General features: G+C 36.3%; 1 protein-coding gene across 2 annotated transcripts; it reads left to right on the plus strand.

Moving 5' to 3' along the window:
• Positions 1-2,355: 2,355 nt before the first annotated feature.
• Positions 2,356-8,944, plus strand: LOC147568965 (Nucleic acid-binding proteins superfamily). Of its 2 annotated transcripts, none has more exons than XM_086655408.1 (10): positions 2,356-2,866; positions 3,768-3,927; positions 5,187-5,248; positions 6,251-6,410; positions 6,524-6,644; positions 7,134-7,215; positions 7,309-7,412; positions 8,058-8,136; positions 8,246-8,296; positions 8,673-8,944. In XM_086655408.1, the coding sequence occupies exons 1-10, from the start codon at positions 2,525-2,527 to the stop codon at positions 8,754-8,756; spliced, it is 1,245 nt and encodes a 414-aa protein (XP_086511534.1). In that variant the 5' UTR covers positions 2,356-2,524; the 3' UTR covers positions 8,757-8,944. The 2 variants fall into 2 exon arrangements, with proteins under 2 accessions (XP_086511534.1, XP_086511535.1); XM_086655409.1 differs by having other exon boundaries at positions 2,381-2,866; positions 7,318-7,412.
• The last annotated feature ends 17,734 nt before the right edge of the window (positions 8,945-26,678 follow it).

Genomic DNA, 26,678 nt, shown 5'->3' on the forward strand with positions numbered 1-26,678 from the left:
CCTGGAGGTTTTATCATGGTGGTAGTTGTAGTTGTGGTGGTGGTAGAAATCAACTAAAGTAGAAAAGAAAAATTAATAAGAAAAAAATTGCTTATGCTTGAGATCGAACATGGGTTGTTTGGACTGCTAAAAATGTTTCCTACCAATTGAGCTGATGTTAATTTCTTGTCAAGTTTGATCATTGTTTGTATAAAGATACAAAAAATCGGGGCCCCTTCGATTCTTAGTTTTTTACCTTTCGTGAGGCCCTTTGGCCCTGGAGGCCCGAAGCGAGGCTTTGCTCGCTTGCCCCTCAGGGCCGGCCCTGGTTACACAATTCTTCCCTAAAGCAATATGTGATTAACCAATTCTTCAAGATGTGTAGAAGCACTCTTGGTTAACAACTCTTCACCAAAACTACGGTGGATAAATTGAACAAAGAAATAAAGAAATAGAAATCTCTTACTCCTTAGGATTTGAACAAATCCTAGATTACCAATGGCTGAAAAAGATAACCACAGACTAAATTGCTTTACAAGATTAATAATCTTCTTTCTTTAAACCAATATTCTTCTTTTTCAATCTCTCTTGAAAGAACCACTTCAGAAATTTCTCTTTCTCTGACTTCTCTTTGATCTGAAAGTTGTGAATAATCTCTTCCCTTTCATTCCCTTTTATAATGATAAATAGGGAGGTTTACCAATAGAAACATGAAGTCCTTTTTAAAGCTTGAAAAAATAGAAGTTTCTATTTTTATCCCCAAATAAATAAGGGAAATCCTATTTCAACTAGGAGTCCTTTTATTATAAGGAGGGACCTCAACAATTGACTCGGTTCTGACTAGCCAAAAAACAAAAACGTTTGCTCAAGCTTACACTCGAGCACAATGCTAAGAGAGCCAAAAACTGAGTCTGATCACTGGAAAAATGTTGATGTGTCCATCTCATGTTAGCCCATGTGAAGAGAAAAACACCAGGCTAAATTTGAGCCGACTACATAGCATTCAACCTATTTCGTGTCATTTAGAATTAGGGGCCATGGGTTGAAAGTCCAAAAGTTAGGAAACATTCGGTCCAAGATCCACCCTTAAAGATCTATAGATTTTTAGTCCTTTGTCTAAAATACCAAAATACCCTCAGTCAACAGATTTTATACATCTGGTAGTTTGTGCAATGCATCTGGTAGCTTGTTTAATGCATCTGGTAGTTTGTATATTGCATCTGACAGTTTGTACAATGCATTTTTAAATATGTAATCCATTTTAGTCTAAGATTTTAGGTTCTTAGCATATGAAAAATTAGGTTACGAACTTGACTTTGTAAGAGTCTTAGATGTAATGCATTTCTAATTCAATGTTGATATATTGTATCTGGTAGTTTGTACAATGCATTTTGAAGTGTGTAATTGCATCTGGTAAATTGTACAAACTATGTGAATAATGTACAATAATTCTAAAAATGCATGGAGAATCATAAGTAATGTTTGAAAAACATGATGAGCAATGTAAGGTACAAGTTCGACAATGATAAAGTAATGGTTGAATTATAAAATACAAATGAAATATACATTGTATGTAATGTATGGTACAACTAATACAATGCGACAATAATGGCTAAAATATAAAAGAAGCTTGAAGAAAATACATTGTATTATCATTCCTTACACATTCTTAAAAATGTACATATTGTAAATCATTAGACAATTAGAACATACATTTTAAAAAATGTACAATCTATCTGAATATTGTACCACACTATCTGAATAATGTACCATAATTGTGAAAAATGTGTACAGAATTATACGTATAGAGGGGTAAAGTTGGAAGAAAGAAAAAAAATTTCCCTAGAGATGAGATTTAGTGCATTGAGATCCGTTTTTAGACTAGATGTGGGTTTATAGTTTGTTTTTGGACTTTTGATTCATTTTGGGAGATGAATAGACTATCTGTACCCATAAAGTAAGAAAAGAAAAGGGTTATTTCCCTAATGGCCCCCTACTTTGTGACCAGCTTCCCGCCTGACCCCCTACTTTACGAGAAATACCCATATGGCCCCCTTCCGTTATAACACCGTTACTCTCTCTCTTCACAATCTTTTCTCTCTCCTCCAGCATGTTTTCTCTCTCTGTCGCCTGGCCGGCGACCCGTCGGTGAAGACGATGATGTGGCTTGTTTTAACGAGGTGGCAGAGAGAGAAAACATGCTGGAGGAGAGAGAAAAGATTGTGAAGAGAGAGAGTAACGGTGTTATAACGGAAGGGGGCCATATGGATATTTCTCGTAAAGTAAGGGGCCAGGCGGGAAGCTGGTCACAAAGTAGGGGGCCATTAGGGAAATAACCCAAAAGAAAAAAACCCACAAGCCACATGTGATATGAGTATGACACAGGTGATGTGAGGATGACGGTACAAATCCCCGACTAATTATCTGGTGGATAATGTCGACCCATGATAAGAGGAAAATTGCAATACGTCCATTTTACTTATCCTCTTCTCTCTCTCTCTCTCTAAAATTCTCTCTCTGTTTGTGAAGAACAGAGTGATACTCAATGTTCATCAGTGTTGCATCATCAGCATCACTAGTAGTTGGTACTTCAATCACAACCCTTCCATTTATAAAAAACAATGATACTTCTTCCTCTTTCACTTCTTCTTCTTCTTCTTCAAATTTTGATTCTATAATAAGATACCCATCTCTTTCTTATTATTCTTCTCTCCAACAAAGACCTCCTTTCCCTCTTAAGGTTTTTTCTGTCTCCGGTGGCACCGACACCACTAAACCCATCGTTGAGCCAGATGCTGGAGGAGTAGGAGGTCAAGATGGACAGGTTCCCAGACAAGGAGAAGAAGAAGATTCAGTCACTTCCATTGACGATCTTAAACAAGCTCGGGTGTGTTTTCTATTTTCTTTCTTTTCCCCAAATTCAACCTCTTTCTCACTGAATCATAGTATGTTATACCTTTATGGTAAGTTCATATTTTTGTATCAATTTCTTTTGGAAAGAGGCAAAAATTCAATTCAATAATGTCGTAATTCCTTCTACATTAGATACTATTAATTGGTTTCAATTAGGTTTAGTAACTGGCATAGATTCTAATGTGGTATCATGAGAGAAATCTGCAATTTTCTCAATAAGATTATATCAGCTTTTGATTATAGTTGAGAAAAATGAAACTAGTTCCTTTTGATTTATAATTTCCATACATATAAACCGAAGTAAAACAGTACTTATGCGCGAGTATGGATGGGATCATTAGGAATCGCATTCCAAAATAATGTCCGGTACACGAAATGAACCAGGAAGCACATTGTTATCCTCTTAAAGGAAGAATCCTAAACCCTAGAGGAGGGTGGGTTTTGTGATATCATATCCTTTGGAATCCTCGATCAAATAATCTATGTACAAAATCAAATTTTACCAGTCCTATTTCTGACCAAACCATACAATAGAGTAAGGTGTTGCCGATTACAAGGAATCTCGTTATGGGATTGTTGTTCCTGGTATCCGTGTTGAACTGATGTTTGTCGAATTTTGAGCAAATTTTGAACTCCTAGATGTTTTATACCTTACTAGTGTCGACTCGAAGTTAGCAGTTGAAAGCAGGCGTGTTGCTACTTTTATAGGTTGGCACCTTCCATATGAAAGTTGATCTTCATTTCCTTTATGGAATGAACTATAAATTTATTATTCACTCTGCTCTAATTCTTTCTTGATAGCTTAGTTCTTAAAGTACTATTCTCTAGGCTTAATACATATTATGATCTAATACTTAGTTTCTGCAAAGAGGTAGAGATCTGCTGATTGGAAGGCAGCAAGAGCTTATAAAGATAGTGGAGCCATTTTTGAGGGCAGGGTTGAAGGATTCAATGCGGGAGGCTTGCGGGTTCGGTTTTATTCAGTTCTTGGATTTGTTCCTTACCCATTGCTGAGTCCTTCATATGCATGTAAAGGTATTGTCTTTCTGAAATTATAGTTTTTCATTTAGCAGGTTTTGCTGTCAACCAGCTTCTCATTAGTGGAAGTGATTTTTGAATAGATGGGCAAATGTGCATACTTTTATTTATTTGACCTTATACATTGTCAGTTTGTGGCTAATGATTATGAGTTATAACTTAATGCTAGCTTTAGTCTGAAATTATTGAAACAAGCAAAGAATTTGAATATCGACTTCAATCATACGATATCTTTCAATTTATATCATTATAACTAGTTACAAGGTAAGGTCATGTACTCATGTAGTCATGTGCACCAAAGACCACTATGACATAAGCCAGTTGGTTAAAGTCTGAAGCATTGGAGGCTTACGACTGATATGTATGATGGTATCCGGTTGGAATCATAATCTTCGATGCACATATCTCATAACAAAGTTGCGGGTAGCTTGTTAGGAACTGAGACTACTTAAGGTTCTAATCCGTGTCATTTTGCCATCCTATGCAATCCATGTTTTAAGGTTGTAGTTCTTCTCTTATTTTTTCTTGTAACTGTTAGATACCCGGTACTTAAAACTAAAAAAACTAAAAAATCTGATATCTATATGCAATAAATTGGAAAGGTTGCAGAAACTCCAACTTCAGATATCTCAAAAGTCAAAACTACTTTTCCTTGGCAAAATTGCTCACAGATACTCTATGATCGGCTGATAGCGATTTCAGTTGATCAAAACATGATAATCAGATAGTTTAGTAATAGGGAAATGATAGAGTGACTTAGAAATTGGTACTTAGAGGATGACACGTTTCCTCATCTGGAAACAAAAGCGGTCCCCACCGTAGTCAAACTTTGAAAAAACCTTGTCTTTTAGGGAATTCCACGTCATTATGTCACCCTCCGAGTCATCCTCTAAGTCACTCTAGCATCTCCCTTAGTAATTTAGATTCACAATCTGTAAGGGGAGTGAGAAAAAGATAGTCCCACATTGATTTTCTCTAGAGTCTCTTCTGTAAACTTTATACATAACATCTCATATAATAGTTTAGATCACTCAATGCATCACTGTTTCTTGACTTAATAGTCATCCATTCTTTTTATACAATCATCCCTTTGTTGACTCTCTCGTGGTCATGGTTTGATTTTTAGTTAAAAACTAATAGGCTGTTATTTGAATTTGCTTACCTACTTTTCTAATATTTGTATTTTTTTGCTCACATTGTCGGGAGGTATATACATACCTAACTTACTTATATTATGGTTATAATGTTTCGTGCAGAACCACATAAATCCATGCAAGAGATTGGAAAAGATCTTGTTGGTTTACCTATTTCTCTAAAGGTTCACGACTTTTCAGTTCGAACATTTCTGAAGTTTTATTTGTATTTCTCTTTAGTAGACATTTACATGCCATCAATTGTATTTTGAGTTATTGTTTAAACTTGACGATTCTGTAAACATCTCAATTTCATATTTTGCGGACTGCATGATCCTGGAAACAGAACCACAAACTTTTAGAGGGGCACTAGTCCATATAGGCTACTAATTCTATGAGCTAATTAGTCTAACCCCGAAAATATTTGTACCTATTAGCCTAGCCCGCTTAGACAAATCAGCTATAGTATGGGTTAGCTTACTAATGATTTAGTTCCCGCGTAGTTCATGTCTCACTTTTATGTCCTCTCTTTAGCAGGATCCGAACTTCATTACAACCTAAATCAAGTACATACCTTTGAAGTAACAGTTAATTTAGGCATCCTGACAAGCTCTGGGACTCTCGGTAGTAGAAATGTACTATGATAAGTTAGTAGAACCCATTTCTATCTTTCCAAACTTCGATATGATCTAACACTAATGAAAATAGTTCTGGGAACTCAATTAGGTGGAAATCAAACTGAAATACATGAAATATTGCATATTATGCATAATAGATTTGGATGATGGAATTTATATATAAGGTGAACTGAAAGAGTTGTGCTTTTCCAACAGAAACATAGTGATATTTTCGAATTCAGTCATCAATCTTCTGCAACTCTCTATCTTTTCCCTCATTCCTTTTCTTTTCCTTTACGGGAAACTGCAGCTATAGAAGATTGTTTTGTTTCAAAACTTTCACTTCAAACTCGGTTTCTTTGTGGAGTTGAACTTTGAAGTTCTGCCACAGGCATAATCTATTTGTTTAGAAACTCCGTTCCCAAATAACTATCTGAAAATAGATTTATAGAAACATTTTAACTAAATTCATCGTCAATTGATTCCAAATGAAGATTCTTTGGTGGATATAAGGAAAAATTTAGTACCATGCTTAACTGTTAATAAATGGTTAACTTTGTATTCCTTTAGGTAGTACAAGCAGATGAAGATGAGAGGAAGTTGATCTTCTCAGAAAAGGAGGCGAATTGGGTAAAATATTCGGGACAAATTAAAGTAGGGGATATTTTCGAAGCAAGAGTCGGTTCTGTTGAAGACTATGGTGCCTTCGTTCACCTACTTTTTGCTGACGGTAACTTTAAGCTCTGAAACTTGTATTTCATTCTAACGTCAAGCTTCTACAGAAATTCTCCTTTCCTAGTTACCTTTATAGTGTCTGCTATAGGTGACTGAATCGTGGTGCAGGTAATTACCATATTACTGGACTTGTACATGTATCTGAGGTCTCGTGGGATTTGGTTCAAGATGTCAGAGATATTTTAAATGAAGGTGATAATGTGCGTGCAAAAGTTATTCAAATAGATAGGTGAGTTCCAATGTTCAATTGTATGATCTTTGCCTAACTGAGCAATATTTTATGAAATGTGGGCGACTCACACCAGCCTTCTAGTCCGCCTCGCCATGTTACTCTAAATCTACACGTCCCCCTCACAACGCTTTTTAATCCAATGACAACCTTGTATATGTTTGTTGCATCGTTCTTCTCTAATAATATAATTCACAGATTGAAGAATACGGTTCATGTTAGGACCACTTTCCAAGTTTTCTCTTATCGTTTCTTACAAAAATGACATGGTAAAATAGCAGAAACATTCTTTAGTCTTCTCATTTTGTTAATGAACTCCTAAAAGATATCTTCTTCGATGTGCATGACTGTTTTTTAGCTAACCGTTTCCTACTTCTTTAGACTTGCATTCTTTTCTTGAGTTTCAATTGTTTCTTGTATTATCTAGAACTTTTCTTCTAGTACTAACAATAACAATAACATGGGATATGATCTAACTCGATTATGCAGGCAAAGGTTGAGACTTACTTTGTCAATCAAACAGTTGGAAGAGGACCCTCTTCTAGAGACATTGGACAAAGTGATACCTCAGGTGAAATTCATATTTCATATAACCATGATTTTGTATTATCTCTTTCTTTCTTGAAAAGCAGGACAAAATTCATTTCTTGAAATTCCACTGCAGGATGGCCAGTTAGGGTTTGATTCTTCTACAGATCCCAGTCAATTGAATATTGAACCTCTTCCAGGACTTGATAGCATCTGCAAAGAGCTTTTACAAGAAGATGGGTAAGGTTTCTTGTTGCTTATTCTTGCATCTTAGATTTTGTTTTCGAAATGTTTGTCGGAAATATATTCATAAACTGCGTATAAATATAGCCGATCGATATGTTAAATGATGGTTCTGAAACTACAAAACCAATGTACTTGAATTCCTGTAAATTGAATCAACCTGTAACCATCACAGAATAGTGGCACATCATTGAATCATCAATGAAAATTTAACGAAAGACTTCCCATCTTTTATTTGTTTGCAGTTGTGAATATACTCACTTTAGTTTCATATTGTAAGGGATTTTAAGAACTGCTTCAAATACAGAATGAAGATGCGTAGCTTGTTTGAACCTTAATATCCACGAGCTTACAGTAATCCGTATCTTTTCTTGTGGATTTTCATAGCCCTGATGAGCAAAACTTTTTTTCTATTGTGCCCTATACTCCTATTCTTATGACAATCCCTTTTGTTAGTTTGAAAGCCACAAATGTCTAATGTTATTGACAGCTTAGACCCGGTGTCTGCTGTGTTGGGATCAAGTATTGTTCTTATGACAAAAGGCTTACTTAATAACTTTTGGCTGTGTGATTTTCTGAAAAAAACGACAAGGTAGTATATGTTGGTCACTGTTTAAGATTTCATCAATCTTGGTGGTACAGTATAAGTGAAGTGAGAATCAGTCGACAAGGCTTCGAGAAACGTGTTGTTTCACCCGATTTGCAGCTCTGGCTTTCAAATGTAAGTTGCTTATGCTCTTCTTATTTAACTCCTAATTTCCAGCCTAACCGAGTTTTTGCATATTGTCATGTCTGCTTTCTTAAATATGCTCATTTCACATTAACCACAGGCACCGGCTGTCGGCAATCAATTTATCCTCCTTGCTCGAGCTGGTAGACAGGTTTGTTCCGACTTCTACTGCTGTTCATGAAGTCACTTTTCACCGTTTCGACATAATTTATACTAATAATAGACCAGTTTTCCTGCTTCTTTTAACCAAGACCAACAGGAAATCAGGTCTTCCACCCAATTCCCTGTCACTTCTTAACACATTTAAACAACTCGTTGGTGGTAAAGACCTTGTATAAGTCTCACAAGACCGATATTATCTGTTCGTAAACCTTATTGGTCACCTCTAAAGAGTTTGATCTTGTCCTGCAGATAAATATGGAGACAAAAATCTGGACCATAAGAAAATAAAAATCAAACTAGTTTCCTCTATACCAAATTCTTACAATTTTTTTCTCTTTCACCTTGTATACTTATTTATGGATCAGGTTCAAGAAGTGCATCTAACAACTACACTTGATCAAGAAGGTATCAAAAAGGCGTTGCAGCGAGTATTAGAACGTGTACCGTGAACGTTACCAAGTTCAGTTTTTCGGCATATAAGAGGCTGCCTCTTGCGCATCCCCTCTGTTGTTGGTAAAGAATCTGTATTAACTATAAGTTCAAATGCTGTACAGAAAATGATTTAATCCAAACGAGAACCACATTTATCTATATACTAGGTATGGGGTGTGCCTCCGGCACGACCAATTCCATTGAACATGCAATCCAGATGAATTCGCGTGGTGGCAGAAAATATTTTGGTGGTCTTGTTCATGATTTTTTTACTGGCAAATAAACTTAAATTAGTTTTGAACGAACAAATAATTCTTTTCAAAAAGTAGTGGTCTTCTTAAATTGGTCAAAATTTTCTTATTAAATTTGTAAAAGTTGAAGAACTTAGAGAGAGACATGGTGGAGGGTAGATTAAAGTAAGAGAGATTAAAATAATGATTAAGTTTAAAGATACCAGCCAGATCATTATAAATCAGATAGATGTTGAAATACATCTAACTTTTTTTTTGGTGAAAAAAAAAGTACATCTAACTTGTTATAAACAAAAAGATAAAGGAAAATTTTCCTGAAATACATAAAAAAGGGAGAGAGAAGACTGTAAAAATGTTCATGTAAGTATAAATATCCGATGACAAACATGAATTAATTTTAAACATTAGTTTTGTTTGTGCACAAAGTGGAATTTTTCCACTCTCTCTCATATGCTTCGTACCACTTTATAACCTGCTTTTGTACAATTTAAGCTCCACCATGAAATACCATAAAAACTCAATAACAACAAACATTTTAGGTTGTGTTTGATATCAGGGAAACAATTTCATGGAAATAAAAGAGTTCAATGGAAAGTCTTCCACGGAATTTATTCCTTAGAAATAAGAGTTCTTTCGTTTAGTAGTCATTTATTATTCTGCGGAATTACGAACTCTGTTATTTGGTTGACGACCAACTTCTACGAATATAATAATCAATTAAGAGTTTTTATTTACTCTTTATGTAGTCAAAATGATACTTTTTTACTTTTATGTTATTAAAATTACATTTTCATTCTTATGTTGTCTAAGTTACATTTTTGCTCTTATGTTTTACCTTATATTCTTACCCCTATGTTGTAAAATTATTTAACCTTGTGTCACTTTGCTAATTTAAGAGTAAAAATGTTATCCAGACCACATAAGGGTAAAACTGTCATTTTCATATTATATGAGGGTAAAAATGTCATTTAGACCACATAAAAGGTAAAATGACATTTTGATATTATAAGAGGGTAAAAATGTCATTTGGTATTATACGAGGGTAAAAATGTCACGTTGACAACATAAAGGTAAAAGGTCAATTTGATATTATAAAAGGGTAAGAATGTAATTTTGCTATATAAAGCCAAACTATATTTTGACAACTTTGTAAACATGTCATTCGGTCAGAAGCACAAAAATGTCATTTGCCCAATGTATAAGTAAAAATTTATTTTGCTAAATTTTATGGGTCAAAATATCATTTTAAACATATATGGAGATAAAAAATATTAGGTTTCAAGTATCCGAATATATTAAAATATTTTTATTTTGATTTAGGAATATTTAATGTTTCGGTCAAGGATAAGTACCAGCTTTAGTGTTTGGGTCACTAGTTTGTCCGTTGTAGGGTCTGGGTCACGGACTAACCATTGACCCCGTTGACTGTTGACGAAAGTTAACTACCGTTCAAATTCAATGGAAATTAAACGAAATAACCAAACATATTTACGTTAGGTTGACGGAATAAATCGACGACCCATATACGATATGAACGGACGATCAAATTTAATGATTGAAATGGGTTGTTAAGTGGATTTCCCGCGGACAGAATTGGGGATTTTGTTAAATCCTAGCGTTTGTGCGATTTGGGAATTCTCGGCTTAGGGTTCTTGCGATTTGGGAGATTTCGACTGTGAAGGGTTCGTGTGAGCTTAAGGGTTACTTCGAAATCATATTGTTAGGGTTTATAAGGCAGAGTAAGGTAAGTGTTCTTCAATGACTTCTTAGTTGACCTAACTTCTGTTTACAAGTTATCCGTTTATGTTTGAAAGATATCGAACTTAAAAATCTTTCCATTTGTTGGACTAATATATGAATGATTAACAAGTTATTGATTACTAAGTTAGAGTTAGGCTAATCATTATTTCATTTCTGTTTCCGATTGATAAATTTGAGTTTTTCAACTTTTTCTGTTTAGAAACTCTTAATGTAGGTTTTCCATTTATTCCATTTTCAGATATTTAATTCCATGTTTGAAATTTTGAAACTCTTGTACCGTTTTTCCATGTTTCGAAGCTGTTGTGTTGTTTATTATATGTGGTTGTTGTTGTGGTTGTAAGTTTCAAAGCTTTTGTATTGTTATATTATGAATAACTTTGCAAAAAAAAAAATGGTGGGGTCTACCTCTAAAGAAATAATTAACAGTAAGGGTAAAGAAAAATGCTGAATTAATTCCTATATGGCCCCCTACTTTGTGACCAGCTTCCTTTATGGCCCCCTTTTTTTCGTAAATTCAAATATGACCCCCTTTTCTTAACACCGTTAGTCAACTTTTATGGTTAATCTTTCTGTTTCCATATTTACCCTTCTTATAAGAATGATTTCAAAATTCAAAATTGACCCCCTTTTGAATTTGGGTCAATTTCCAAAAACTTATAACTACTTTAGAAAAAACTAGGGGGCCAAAACAGAATACATATAAAAAAATTTTAAAAACACCTCATCTCTCCCTCTCTCTCCTCCATCTCATCGCCTCTCTCCTCCACATCATGAATCTCGCCACCTCATCATCTTCTCCGATGAAGGTCGCCGGCCGGCAAAATTTTCCGGCGACCTTCAAATTTTTTTTTTTATCTTTCTCTCTCTCATCTCTCTCTCATCTCTCTCTCATCTCTCTCTCTCACTTCCATCTCTCTCTCTCTCTCATTTCTCTCTCTCTCTCATTTCTCTCTCTCATTTCTCTCTCTCTCTCCCATCTCTCTCTCTCTCATTTCTCTCTCTCACCTCTCTATCATTCCGGCGAAGGGGAGGAGCCCCTTCGCCGGAATAACCAGACTCGGTCTGGTTTGAAACCAGACCGGGATCTGGTTTCAACCAGCCAGACCGAGATCTGGTTGGTTGAAACCAGATCCCGGTCTGGTTTCAAACCAGACCGAGATCTGGTTGAAGCCAGATCTCGGTCTGGTTTGAAACCAGACCGAGTCTGGTCGTGAACCAGACCTTGAAGGGCTGGTTTCACCTTGAAATCAGACCTTCAAGGTCTGGTTATTCCGGCGAAGGGGCTCCTCCCCTTCGCCGGAATTATAGTGAGATGAGAGAGAGAGAAATAAGAGAGAGAGAGAGAGAAAAAAAATTAGAGAGAGAGAGAGAGAAAAATAGAGAGAGAGAGAGAGAGAAATTAGAGAGAGAGAGAGAAAGAGAGATGGGAGTGAGAGAAAGAGAGAGATTGGTTAGAGAAAGATAAAAAAAAAAAAAAATTTGAAGGTCGCCGGAAAATTTGGCCGGCCGGCGACCTTCATCGGAGAAGATGATGAGGTGGCGGAATACATGATGTGGAGAAGAGAGAGGGAGAGATGAGGTGTTTTTAAATTTTTTTTATATGTATTCTATTTTGGCCCCCTAGTTTTTTCTAAAGTAGTTATAAGTTTTTGGAAATTGGCCCAAATTTAAAAGGGGGTCAATTTTGAATTTTGAAATCATTCTTATAAGAAGGGTAAATATGGAAACAAAAAGATTAACCTTAAAAGTTGACTGACGGTGTTAAGAAAAGGGGGCCATATTTGAATTTACGAAAAAAAGGGGGCCATAAAGGAAGCTGGTCACAAAGTAGTGGGCCATATAGGAATTAACTCAAAAATGCTTGGGTAAACAAACTAAAACAAAGGGCATTGACTATGTGTCTGAGGAAGAGATAAATTGGTTTCTTATCATAGATTTTGTTAGAAGGTGTGAAGATCAAGTTGCCAAAAGAGGTTCATATACAAATGTGTTAATTAGTGGTGTTGAAGATGACGAAGAAGATGGTATTGAACCAGATGAGGAATACCATTCTAGAAGAAGCAGTGATGGTGAAGAATCTGTCCCCGCAGATGCAAATGATGAAGATGAGTTTGTAAGAGGAGATTCTGATTGAGAAGATTTGTTCAATGCAGACTTTGTCAGTAGATCACAAGATGTGTATGATGAGGGAACACATGAGTTATGGGACAAATACGAGTTATTCATTGGTATAGAATGACAAAGTGTCACCCACGGTAGAGATTTTTATCAGGGCTTACTCCATTTCAAAGAAGTTTGTGACAATTAAAGTAAGGAATCACTCAACTCAACAAGAGTATAAGTGTAAAGATCCAGACTGTGAGTGGAGAGTGTATTACTCTGTATTGCCAGACAAATAAACCTTTAGACTTAGAATGGTGTTTTAAGACACACTTGTAAAGTGCTTAGGGATTTAAAAAATCCTATGGCAAACAACAAATGGGTGGCAGATAAGGTTCTTGAAGATTTGAGGGAAAACATTAATCATAAACCCAAAGACATCAGAAAATCATTTTGAGAAGGCACCATGTAAGGATCTCATATTGGACAGTTTGGTTGACCAGACACAAATACCTAGAGAAGATCTTGGGTGTTTTGAGGAGTCTTATAAGATAGCACCAGAATGTTGTATGCATGTACTTATATCAAACCCTGGTAGTGTAGCCACCTGCAGTAGAGATGATAGATTTGAGCCGTTCAAAGCTATGTGTGTTGCATATAAAGCAAGTTTAGATGGATTTGTTAAGGCTTGTAGGCCTATTTTAAGTTTAGATGGTTGTTTTTTGAAGGGGAAGTATCAGGGTATGTGTCTTAGCATTATGTCACTTTATGCTAACAATGGTTTGTTTCCTATTGCTATTTACATATGCAAGAATGAATGCAGAGAGACATGGACTACATTTCTGAGGACTGCAGGTGGCTATCTTATGCTACATCCAAAACCCCTAACAATCATTTCAGACAGACAAAAGGGTTTGATTGGGTCAGTACATGATGTGTTTGGTGAGGTGAATCATTTCCAGAGATTTTGTTTCAGACATATGTATAAGAACTTCAAGAAATTTCACCGAGATCAAACCTTAAGACTATCACTTGGAAGGCTGCATAAATTCATAGCAAGAGTGAGTTCAAGTCATATATGGAAGAGTTAGAGAAGGCAAAGAAAGAAGCAAGGCAATGGATGGACAGAGAACGCCCATCTCAATGGGCAAGATCACATTTTGATGTTGCATCAAAATGTGATCACATTATTAACAACTTCTCAGAGTCTTTCAACTCTTGGATTCTTGAGTCAAGAGCTAAACCAATATGTAAGTTTGTGGATGCATATCAATGTATGATAATGAGATTGTTTTATGACAGGAAATTAAAAGGGGGACAATGGGATGCGAATGATATGGTTCCCAGAGTGAAGAAGGTTATAAATGATCACAAACGAAACTACCACTTATATCAGACTTAGCCATCCACATAAACAAAGTGGAAAGTTGATGATTACAAGGAGATGTCATGGAAGGTTGACCTTCAACAATTGACATGTACTTGTTGTGTTTGGCAAGTGTCTGCATACCATGTGTTCATGCTATTGCAGTAATTCTTCCAAATTATGGACTTTCTAATGTTATGAAGTAAGTTTATGTACTTAATGTTGTGCCCAATCGGGGTTAATGTGAACAATATGAGTAATCCAAGACAAGCAACAAGAACAGTAAAGAACAATCAAGAACAGAACATAGAGATTTACGTGGTTCGTTTGTGAGACCTACTCCAAGGCGACAACGGCGCGATGATTTCCACTATGATAAGCAAACAAGTTTACACAAGAGATTTGTGAGATTGTGTCTTACTGATATCTCCTTAGGGTTTAGTTTATATAGCCACTAAACCCTAATCCCACCGCCTCACCGGCTCTCTCTTTACAACCGACATGATACACGGATAACACTAATCACCGACATAAGCCTAGCTTCGCATTCCAGCTCTGTCTCGGAGTCCAGCTTTGCCTCAGAGCATTGCTTCGCATACCAGCTCTGTCTCAATAATTAGCTCTAATGGGTCCAAGCTTCGGTAGGTTGTACCGGGTTCGATACCAATCCATATTCGAGTCACTTCTAACACTTAATATGATGGTTACTTATGTTATGGGGTAAGTTTATGTACGTAATATGATCTTATTTTGACAGGTATTTAGATCAATCACACACTGTAAGTACATACAGGAAAAGCTACCAGGATCACATTGAAGCATTAAACCATACATCAGAATGGGGGAGAGGTAATCATTTGCATCTTATAATATGTTATAAAGTTTAGTGTATTGTGTACTCACTTTAATGTTACTTGTGTAGCCAACATACAATGTGAAACCACCACCCCTTGTAAGACCAACAGGAAGACCAGGAACTCAGAGAAGAAGGGACAGAGATGAGCAAATTGGAGTTGTAAGAGATAGGAAAATGTGTGGAAAGTGTAAGGAATATGGTTACAATAGGAGTACTTGAAAAGGTGCACCAGCTACTATAGTTTCAGCTGCTGGAGCTGGTTCAAATGAAGGCCCACATATAAGACATCAGACTACACAAGTTGTTGGTGAATCAAGTGGCAGAGGCAGGGGCAGTGGCAGAGGCAATGTGAGAGGAAATGGTACTAGTTCAGTTGGTTTGAGTAGAGACATTGGTTCAGTTGGTCTTGGCAGGGGCATTGGTTCATTTGGTTTGAGTATAGGCATTGGTTCAGTTGGTTTGAGTAGAGGAAGGGGAGCTGGTCCAGTTGGTCTGAGTAGCGACAATGGGAGAGGAAGGGGAACTAGTCCAGTTGGTCTGAATAGAGGCAATGGGAGAGGAAATGCCATTGGTCCAGTTGAACCATCTCAAACCTTCACCCAAACAATTCAAGAGTCTCAGACCACACAACAATCAGAGATATCACAAGGTAATCAAAACTAAAAGCAAAAGTTGACTCCTTTACGCAGAAGTGGAAGAATTGGTTTCAAAAGTAATCCTACTCTGAATGGGAAGACATTTGTCATTGACTCTGACTAAATTGGGCTGTGTTCTAAAACTTGGCTAAGTATTTTGTGTAGTTAATGTTGATTTTGAATGGTTTCTTGTGTTAGTATTTTGAATGGGATCTTATGTTAGTATGGTCACAGTGGGATCTTATGTTGGTACTTTGAATGGGATCTTATGTTAGTACTTTGAATGGGATCTTATGTTAGTACTTTGAATGGGATCTTATGTTAGTACTTTGAATGGGATCTTATGTTAGTACTTTGAATGGGTTATTCAACTCTTGTTTTGAATTCTACTCTTAACAACAATTTCATTGATATACTAGTAGTTCATAACATATTCATATTCATTTGTTTTGATTTTTCAATACATCTTCAAGCCACATAAATCCTGAGCATGATGGTTTAGTGCATGAAAAAAACTTCATTTCACAGCTATGAGCTCTGCCACTATCCTAGTTTCATTTCTGACATTACATGAGTTTCTAACACATCTAGTAAACAAGATAGGACAGTTACTTACATGGTGTTCAAATGAGTTACAATGGTAGCACTTGAGCATCTTTGACTTGTTCATAAATTCCTCACATAATTCATCCATATGTAGACCGAGTGTGTGCCTGCCTTTTCCCCTCAACAAGGATTGTTGTTTGGTGGTTGCTTCATGTTTGACAATTGCACCTGACAACCACTCAGAAATCCCACATTTTTCACATCTCACAAACTTTTTCCCTTCATTTTCATGTGAATGTGAAACCCCTATATGCAACATACCCTTGCATCCTTGTTTAGAACATGGGCATCCATCCCATGGGCAGTCTCTTGCTTTATGATCAATATCACCACAGTAGTAGCATTTTGAGAATGAAGACGACCCAGTTGAATTTGCAATAGCTTCATCTAACCATTGGAATCCATCACATGAAGGAAATTGACATTTTAGATACTTTTTCCCTTAACAAGTGTTCCTTCAAGTTGCAATACCATTGTAATACCAAGGCATCTTCTCTTGAAGCATTTAGAGTACATCCAACAACAAGAAATTGCAGAATGTGAAGCTTGGTCACACAACTGACATATCTAAAAATTAAATACTCCCTCCGTCCCATTTTGTTTGGGTGTTATTCCTTTTAAGGAAGTCCCAAAATGTTTGTCCACTTACTTTAAATAAGACTCATTTATTACAAGTCTTATTGATGTTTCCCAATCTACCCTTACTTTTAATACTAATAAATTTTTTTTATTGGTTCTACACTACTTCCAATTTAGTTTTCATTGTAATACTTTAAAGTAAATATGGGTAATTTAGGAAAATACATTTAGTTAGGAAGCAATAAATGAAAATCCTTAATAAGTTGGATCTCCCAAAAGGTCAAACAAAATGGGACGGAGGGAGCATATATTAAGACACGGGTATATCTGTTTGTGCATAATGTAAGTATTTGGGTCAAAAATGCAGAAAAACTTACTACTTGGTTATTTGATTCCATATTGGTTCTTTCCCTCTTAACTACAATTGATGTTAGTAGACTTCTAAATTGAAGAAAGAAAACACAAATTACTTGTTGAAATCAAATGGTGAGATTATGATACGAATAAGAGGGAAGAAGAATATTTAAAGGAATTGGGGGGGGAAACAGTAAGATTTGAATTGGGGGGAAAACAGTAAGATTTCGAAGTGATCTCGGCCGTTCATTTGGATGATCTAGATCTATTTCAAAAAACGGTCAAATGACGCCAGCAGACGACCGTTAAGTCGTCATAGTCACGCCGTTAACCTTTTCGAATTCAAACGGTACTTAACTTTCGTCAACAATCAACGGGGTCAATGGTTAGTCTGTAACCCAGACCCTATAACGGACAAACTTGTGACCCAAACACTAAAGCCGATACTTATAATTATCCTTGACCCAAACGCCAAACATCCCTTTGATTTTTGACTTTCTACGGACACTAGTTCCCTTGGGGATCTATTTCCATGAAAGAAGAGTTGAGAACGAATAAAGATTTCATAGTGAAGCCGAAAGTCCAAAATCGATTCATTGACAAACATTAAATTGTAAGAAGAGTGGAGTAAAAAAAAGCAGGTAACAGAGAGGCTGTTGAGTTATAGAGTCTCCTAGTGTCTAAGCGGAATCTCAGACATCTAATATCTAACACTAGTATTCCCAAGATCTCATGCATAAGCTAATAATGTACTAAGAAGTTAGAGATTATCTTAATCGCTATTTTTCCCTCGAACCTTTCCAATCGCTGAAGAAGACCAAAAGCTCCAATTGTTGCTCCTCTACTCAAGACACCGAGTAATCAACTTGGTCTCCACCTATTAGTTAGCTAGAACTTCAATGGCGGTTAGACGAAGAACACCTTCTTCTTTAGACTAGATAGATAGTTAGGAATTTTCTCTATTTCTTTCTCTACTTGATGTTGTAGATGTTGTCTTGAGATTCAAAACAAGGAATCTAAGAAAGAGTTCTTGAGATTCTAAAGGGCCAATGGTCATTCAAGAGAGACAAAAGAATGGAATTATGAATTCTGGTTCCAGTATCCTTGTTAACTAAGTTAAACAAGTATCGTAAAATCCCTTCATCGGGTGTTTAAGACCGGATGTGGGCTCAGTGGGAGCTTAAGGGAACTTATTACTAGACTAAAAGAGAGAAAAGCTCTTTAATAGCTAATGAAGCAAGCGGTTGCTGAAATAGCTATAGAGTCCTATAGTCTTCTTTTAGACAATGATCTAGCTTAGAACTTAATAATTACTATTAAGTTCTCCTAGAAACATCAAATGTTTTAAACCAGTGGTAAATTAACAAAAGTTTCTTGGAGAACCGAAATTGTTAACATTGATAATGGCTAAAATCAAAAGATTCAAACTCGTTAACTCTAGCATTGTCGCTTAGGTCTTAAGGACCAATTGACAAAGTCACCCTTTTTCAGAAAGGCATAGAGACTGGTAATCTATTAGGACTCATACTTGGTTATGCAGACCTATAAGTTTACTTGCAGAAGCTAACGAAAGCTACTGCAACATGTACCCTGACAACTTCATGAAGTACAGAAACGTACAGGTCATAAAGTATAAAGTTGGAATGTTTAAAAATGTTCAAATAAAGTACAAATCGAAGTAAAGAATCACCTTGCCAAAGAGTTTAAGCCATCCGATTAAGTTGGTATGGCGAAAATTGAGTCGAGAATTTGATAACCATCAAAGAAGTTGAGAAATGGCTTCCCAACTCAATCCATAGAACTCATCTGATGGATGACGGGTCCAGTGGGAGTAATTGAACACTGCTATGCATGATTTGATTAATGATGGGTTTAGGCTAGTCTTCCGAATGTTTTGGCATATATTCAAGGTACGGTCGTTTTCTCACTTAACCTACTCCGTCTAAAGCTAAAGTCATGTAACAGGTTTACAAGGCACACAATTAGCTAGTCTGACGCAATTTCTTTAGAAGAAATTTGGGACTTTTCCACAACCGATGAGAGAACAAAGTTGCTATTGCTCGTGATGGTGGTAGTCTCCTAATAATTATTTTAACAAAAAACTAATTGGGAGAACGATAAGTGGGAGAAAAGTACAAGTCGAATAAGTTCGACTATGAGAAAAGCACAGGTCAAACGAATTCGACCAAGAGCAACAAAACTGTTGAGAACAGACAATCGCGGTTCCTGGAGGAAGAGGAATAAAAGGTAAATACCTACCGCACAAGATGAATTAAATTCGCAAGAGAACTCTCAAGAAATTGAAAGTTACTCAAACGGAAATATCTCAAAAATTGAGAGTATCCCAATAGTTGTTCATAAGCCCGTAAGGTCATAATAGCTTATCCAACAAGTTCATAAGATTGAAATCTTACTAATAAAAGATAAAAGCCATAGACCTATGCAGAGACGAAATCCAACTCTAAAATTGGCTTGAAGCCAAAATATCATGGAATCCATATCTCATCAAGTTTTGGAACTTGAAAATTTGGTCAATGAAGTAAATCCCATTCGACGAAAATTAATTTTCCAAAGGAGAAAACTGAGAAGGATGGAAACATTAAAGTTTCCTAAAACTAGACAAGGATATAAAGATCATAGATTCATACCATGAACGAGATCTTCACATCAGTCCAAGTTTTAGTCCATACTAACATGGGAAAGTCAAAAACCGTCTTCCTTAATAAATTTATGGAAGCAAAAGGTTAACGACTTCAGAAGTTATAGAACACGCATGCTACGGAAATCCATTGATGGATTGAAGCAGCCATAAGTTGGAATCTTCGATTCAACGAAGTAAACAAAAAAATGTTTGATTCCTAAAGAACGAAGAAAATCTTGAATCTCGAGAATTTCAAGAAGGTAAGTGGGAGTGACATGTTTTCTAGGTCCGGTATGCAAAGGACATACTAAGATTGAGAACAACATCGAAATATTGAAAAATAGTTAAGAACTGACTCAATAAAGGACCACACACAAAAAGATGATATGCTTTTGGGCATTAAAGATCTATGAGCATAGATCAACAGGATGATAGGGCTAAGTTAAGAAACTTGCTATGGTAAGATTCTTAAAGTCCGAACTCGAAAGACTTTATAAGATAAATTCAACCCAAGTCTCATGACATAGAGCTAAGCAAGACTCAAGGTCTAAAAGGCCCTGATAAGCAAGCACGCCTGAGAAAGATATTTATGCCTCGAACATAAAATTGGTCATGTTGGATATGATTAGCATTTAGACCTCTCGAATACTGGAATATAAAGAGACGTTGGTATCCGAAGTCAGATTAGATAATCTGAACCACAACTAAAGAACATCTTAAAAGGCTTTAAAAGTAATCAGGATGAATTAGTATAAGAGTTAAACATGCCACACATTGCAAACTTCCAGACATGGAAGGAAAGTAGGCCGAAAGGTATTCCGAGCTGGGAACTGTTGCAAACTCAACATACGAAAGATTAGAATTGCAGCTTTAGAAGTTTTAAAAATTAGTACAGGAATACAAGAAATTATCAAAGAAATTGAAGGGAACGACCATCAATTGATTGATAATAAGAAAAGTTTAAATTGGATTACATCCGCAGTCAACTAAACTGTCACCTAAGACATAGTATGAATGAATTCATACATGGGTCTTAGGCATGAAGTACATTCTAGGAATAAACTTGACTAACTAAAATTGAGCGAGTAAAGAAGTTTACGGAAGAGACTCAAATTGAAACTCTTGTTATAGGACATAAATAAGTTATTTCTTTCGTCGTCTAAATTAGGTTTAGTATTTAAACGACAACCCATCGATAATAAAATATTCCAAATAAGTTTGTCAGATACGTGATCTGATGAATGAAACCCTATTAATTAAACTTGGAATTATTTCATTATCATCTCCCTAGTCTAGGTCATTGCATGGACAACAATGACGCACGAAGACTAGCATGTGCCATCGACATAATAGCGTTGTTTCATGGGCTATGTGAATAGGATATTAAAGTCGACTACGTGGGTGTATAAATGAGAATATACACTGGGTAATCCACGAATGAGAGTACATCAAGAGCGATGAACATCAAAAACCTCTCATTGGCAAAGTTTGAGAGATTCCTCAAAACATGAGTATTTCACTCATCTTATGTAAGAAATGTCTGAATTTAGTTCTGTTAAATGTCACGTCATAAAAGGAGGTTATAAAGGCAGATACTAGGTCATGCATGATAAACATGAAGCTGACTGTGAGTACAAGAATGAATTGTGTCATCTTAATTAAATTAGAATAGTATCTCAAGGTCACTTGATGAGTAGCAACTGAAAATGCGTGGTCACGCTAAAATGGATTAAGTAATTAATCATTTGGATTGACAGTTGTACTCGGGATCAAGAAAGTCTGAAAGATATAATTAATCAGATGGGATTCAAATTGACACAAGAATCGAGCATTGCACTTGTTCTAAGTACAAGTGGGAGACTGAAGGAGATGTCCTTAAACTAAAGATGTAATGCGAGCAACTTGTCGGATAGGACAATTAATGAAGAAGATTATCAAGTCCGAACGATTTAAGGATCGTAGTGTTTAGCTAGGAACGAACTACGATCGTCGAATCACGAAGCAATTTGGGCTAACTTCGTTCAGATCCTACATCGGGTAACACCAAAGAGTGTCGACTTGATCGGAAGATATGACTAGAGGGATGAGACATATATACATGGGTTAGACCCATAAATATTTCCCTAAGACCTAAAAGAAGTTTGGGCAAAGATAGTACAAAAGGCCCGAATAAAGGGATTTTTGGTCGGGCATCTAAAAGGGGATTTAGGCGTATTATAGAGGCCGGCCATGCTTGGCCGTCCTGCTTGCAGGGGCCGGCCTGATCTGCCCTATTGGGGCTTATTCTGGCCGGCTAGAGTAAGGGATTTGGAAAACAAGAAACATATCTCTATTTTTGACTAATACCTAAATCTTATTCAAAAGGGTCTTTTAGGAAACCTAATTAGGGTTTTACTCTAACTTAGGATTCTATTTTGTTGATGTCAAAAAATGTATTTCAGTTAAATCAGCAAGAAACCGGGACTTGATGCATGACATCGTCCGTTATGATCGAATATTCTGTTTGGTCGATTGCTCTTTGCAGTAAAAGATTGCATATTGATTGAACCTTTTGGTCCTCGCTCTTGCTCCGAACTCCTGCTCCTTGCTCATAGCTCCTCGAAACTTGGGGGAAAAACTGCAAAGGATTCGAAAACCTCTATGTCGCTCAAGACAGTCAGATTGCTCTTTGCAGTAAAAGATTGCATATTGATCGAACCTTTTGGGGGCGAGTATGAGTTACTCAGTAAACATGTCTTGTGGAAGACGATGGGGGGGGGGGGGGCCTTTTATAGGCTGAATTAGGCCGACTGTGATAGGCGGCGTAGGTGAGGCGGTTGCCATCTACCGTTACGAAAGTTTCCTCCTGTTCGTAGTTAGGGTTTCCCTTTAGAGTTTATCTCGTATCTTGGATAACTAGAAGTTCCAATGTTCAAGGATACTTCGTAAGTATCCTACCGGGGTGATAGATCTTCGGGGAGATATTTCCTCCTTTGAGACTCTTGAAGTCGAAGCTTGCTTAAACACTTAAGATCTTTAACCGACTGAAATCTTTTAGGGATATTCCGGGATTGAGTCGGTAAGCTTGTGGCGCGTTTTTGCCTCCCCAGTTTAGGGCGTGAAGCATCGACCTAGCTTATGTGGACCCCCTCATTCCTTTAGAGATTCCAGGGGTGATCTGGTCATGTTATAGACGAAACAGGGTTGGAACCCCTTAGCTGATCCTGGGCGACCTCCCAACTTTGGGCGTAGGTGGCGGGGCGTTCAAGGTCAAGCAGTCCTGCTGCCTTAAGACGGGTTGACCCGTTGGACTTCCGGTCTATTCTTGACTTCTTGACGTCAGTCAACCTCTTGACATTTTGTGCACCATCATATATAATTCTTCTTAAGAATTGAATGTGTGGAAAATTCTCAAGAAGCTTTTGAGCTCTACAACATCAAGTAGACAAAAAAATAGAGAAAATTTTCAGCTATCTATCTAGTCAAAGAAGAAGGTGTTCTTCTTCATCTAACCACCATTGAATTTCTAGCTAACTACAAGGTGGGAGATCAAGTTGATTGCTCAGTGTCTCAAGTATAGGAGCTACAATTTGAGCTCTTGGTCTTTTCAAGCGATTGGAAGGCTTCGAGGGAAAACTAGCGATTGAGGTAATCTCTAAACTAACTTGGTTACATTATTAGCTTATGCATGAGATCCTAGGGATACTAGTTAGACATTAGATGTATGAGATTCTGCGAACAACACTAGGAGACATTAAAATCCAACACTAATGCCTTTATTTAAAGTGAGAAGTATTATCCAAGAAACAAAGAAATGGTATCTAGTTCATCGCAAAAGCGTATTATCAGTTTAGTTACATTTGAATCTAAGCCTTTAGTCTTTGCTCTGTTTCTTAATTGTTTTAATCACTTTTGATTGATAACATTTATCTCCTTTGCCAATTTATTAGCATCTTAGATCTATATATTTCCTACCTTGAAATAGCTTAATAGTAGCTTGTCTTGGTAGTTCTGTGGCATTACATATTTGGAGGAAACTCCCATTATCGATCATATTGGAAAATACGTTGTTCAACAACGACTTCATGAATCCACTAGGTGTTGAGTCTAAGTACGATCGTTAAATATTTATTTACTTAAGTTATTTATGCATCACAATCACATGTAGTCCACTCGTATACGATTATGAGAAATTCCAAGGAAAGAGTTCTAAGTTCTTATACTCCTTAGTTTCTTTTCTTCCAGCTAAGGAACAAAAAGACTTGTGATGATCCAAAAAATGGTCATCAGTTGACTAAAGTCAATAAGCAATAAAAGATAAAAAGCCAAACGGGTCTACCCGTACCAAGTCAACATGCCAGTTGAGCTCGGAGAGGTCTACCACTTAAGCCCAGAATCAGACTCAGCACGACAGTCTTAGGCTCCTCAACCCTGCCCTGCCTCAAATATAACCAGGTTTGTCCTGGGATTTACGAGAAGACTAGGGGGTCAAATTTAGCGAGGCCGATACCTTAATCCCGAAATATGGGAAAGAGCGCCTAAAGATTATCGACTCAATCCCGAATCTAATCAAAGATCTTTGTCGGTTAGAATCTTAAGTATTTAATTAACTTGGGTTTCAAGAGTCTTTCTAGGAGGAAACATCTCCTAAAGGTTCTACCATCTCGGGAGCTGAATCTATCGAGAATCCTTGAACCAATAACTTTTAAATCAAAGATACGGGATAATCCCAACGAGGAATCATAGTATCTCTCAACTACAAAATAATAGTTTCAATCTAACACGATGGATCTCAACCACCTCAGTATCACCGCCTATCAACATTCGGCCAAAGCAGCCTATAAATGTAATCAAATCATGTCGAAGAAGGAACGTTCACAAAACATCCTAAAACTCCAAGGATCATTCAACATTCAATTATTTTAACTGCAAGGGCTATCTGAATGTGTTGAGCACCGGGTAGGTTTACGAGCTCGTTTCAGATTTTTTTTTCCCAGGTTCATTGGTGAAAGGCGAGATACAACAAATCAGTCTCATCAATCAAACTAGATCTAGCTTCACGGTCTCATTATTCTGACTGATACCAGAAGGATAAATTTTGACATCAACAAGTTTAGTATCTAATGTATAAGTAACGTGTACAGAAAAATCTTATGGGGGCTAATGGATGGGGATTTCAACAGACATTCATAGAGAAAATATATTGTAAACATTTGAAGACATTTCAGGACATTTATCCATAGATAAAATGACTTTATAGACATTTCAAGACATTGAGTTTGTAAACAAAATGTCTTATAGACATTTCAAGATATTTGATCCCTATACAAAATGTCTTGTAGACATTTGGTCAGTAGAAAATGTCATGTGGACATTTTAAGATATTGAGTCCATAAAAACGATTTGTAGGGATATTATTATTATTATTATTGTTATTTTTATTTTTATTGTTATTGTTATTATTATCATTATTACTATTATCTTATCATATGAATATATATTGAAAATATATTTTTTGACTTTCATATACATCCCTGGATATCTGTGGACATTAATTTAGATATCTATTAGTATAATATTATTATTGTCTTATTTACAGAAAATAACATATTTTTACTAATATTTCAAAATTATATATTTAGATTTTCATAGATATCTCTGGTTACGTTTTGACATTGATAAACAATTAGTAGATATTTATTATTATTATTATTATCTTACTCATTGGTGTTTATTGGACTGGGTCAGGCCGGCCCGACCCAAAAATAAACGACACAGTCCGGGCCTAAGTAACCCGGGTTAGAATAGTTCCGGACAGATTGAGTTCGGGTTAGCTATACCCAAGGCCCAACCCTGGACCAGGACTTGACCCAGGCCAGGCTTATCCGGACTGGATCGGGCCAAACCTGGGTTTGGCAGGGCAGTTTGTTTTTTTATTTTAAATATGAAATTTAATTAAAAGCTTATTTGATCCTAAAACTAATTTAGAAGAAAATATTGCATATATAATACTATAAGATAACAAGTCAAATCAATAAAGATTTTTATTTTTTAGAAAAATATTAGATCTTAGAATATAAGGTCTGTTCCGACCTCCAATGGAGGTCTCCTCTCTCTCTAGATCAGATCTAGAGAGAGAGGAGAAGAAAAAAAAAATTTATTTTTTGGTGAAGGTCGCCGGCCGGAAATTGGCCGGCCGGCGACCTTCACCGGTGAAGACGATGAGGTGGCGAATACATGAGGTGTTAGAAAATATTCCCCATAAAATATATTTCTCCGGAAAATTTTCAAAATTCTACATATTCCCTTTAAAATTTCACACCCCGGAAACTATTTAGCTTTCCCCAAAGCGCTGGCCATTCTTTTATATTCTCTAACATAAAAAGAAATGATTCTATATAACTTACATAAGATATAAACCCTTAATAGGATATAATTCCTTAATATGATTCTCTACATAAGATATAAATCCTTAATTTGATTAAAATATTTAATGAATCCAATACATTTACCAGAGGATAAGTAGAAATACACATCTTGAAAACCTTAAAAGAAATATGCTTTCCATTATGTACACAAATATTTTAAGAAATTTTTTAAATATTTTGAATCTTAAATGATTTTCAAAGAAAAAAAAATTATACCACCGATATATATGAGGGCAGAACTCAAAATGCCTATGTACCACTGAAAAACAATCTGTATACTGCCAAAGAGTTATGAGTTGGTTACTCAAAATGCCTATGTACCACTGTAAAACAATCGTGGCAATATCCGTCCTGCTTTTGATGATATTCAATTTTTCGATCTT

This window comes from Eschscholzia californica, unplaced genomic scaffold (assembly GCF_041429995.1).
Source record: "Eschscholzia californica isolate CP2 unplaced genomic scaffold, dmEscCali1.0.p SCAF_1, whole genome shotgun sequence".
In the NCBI taxonomy this organism is placed as follows: domain Eukaryota; kingdom Viridiplantae; phylum Streptophyta; class Magnoliopsida; order Ranunculales; family Papaveraceae; genus Eschscholzia; species Eschscholzia californica.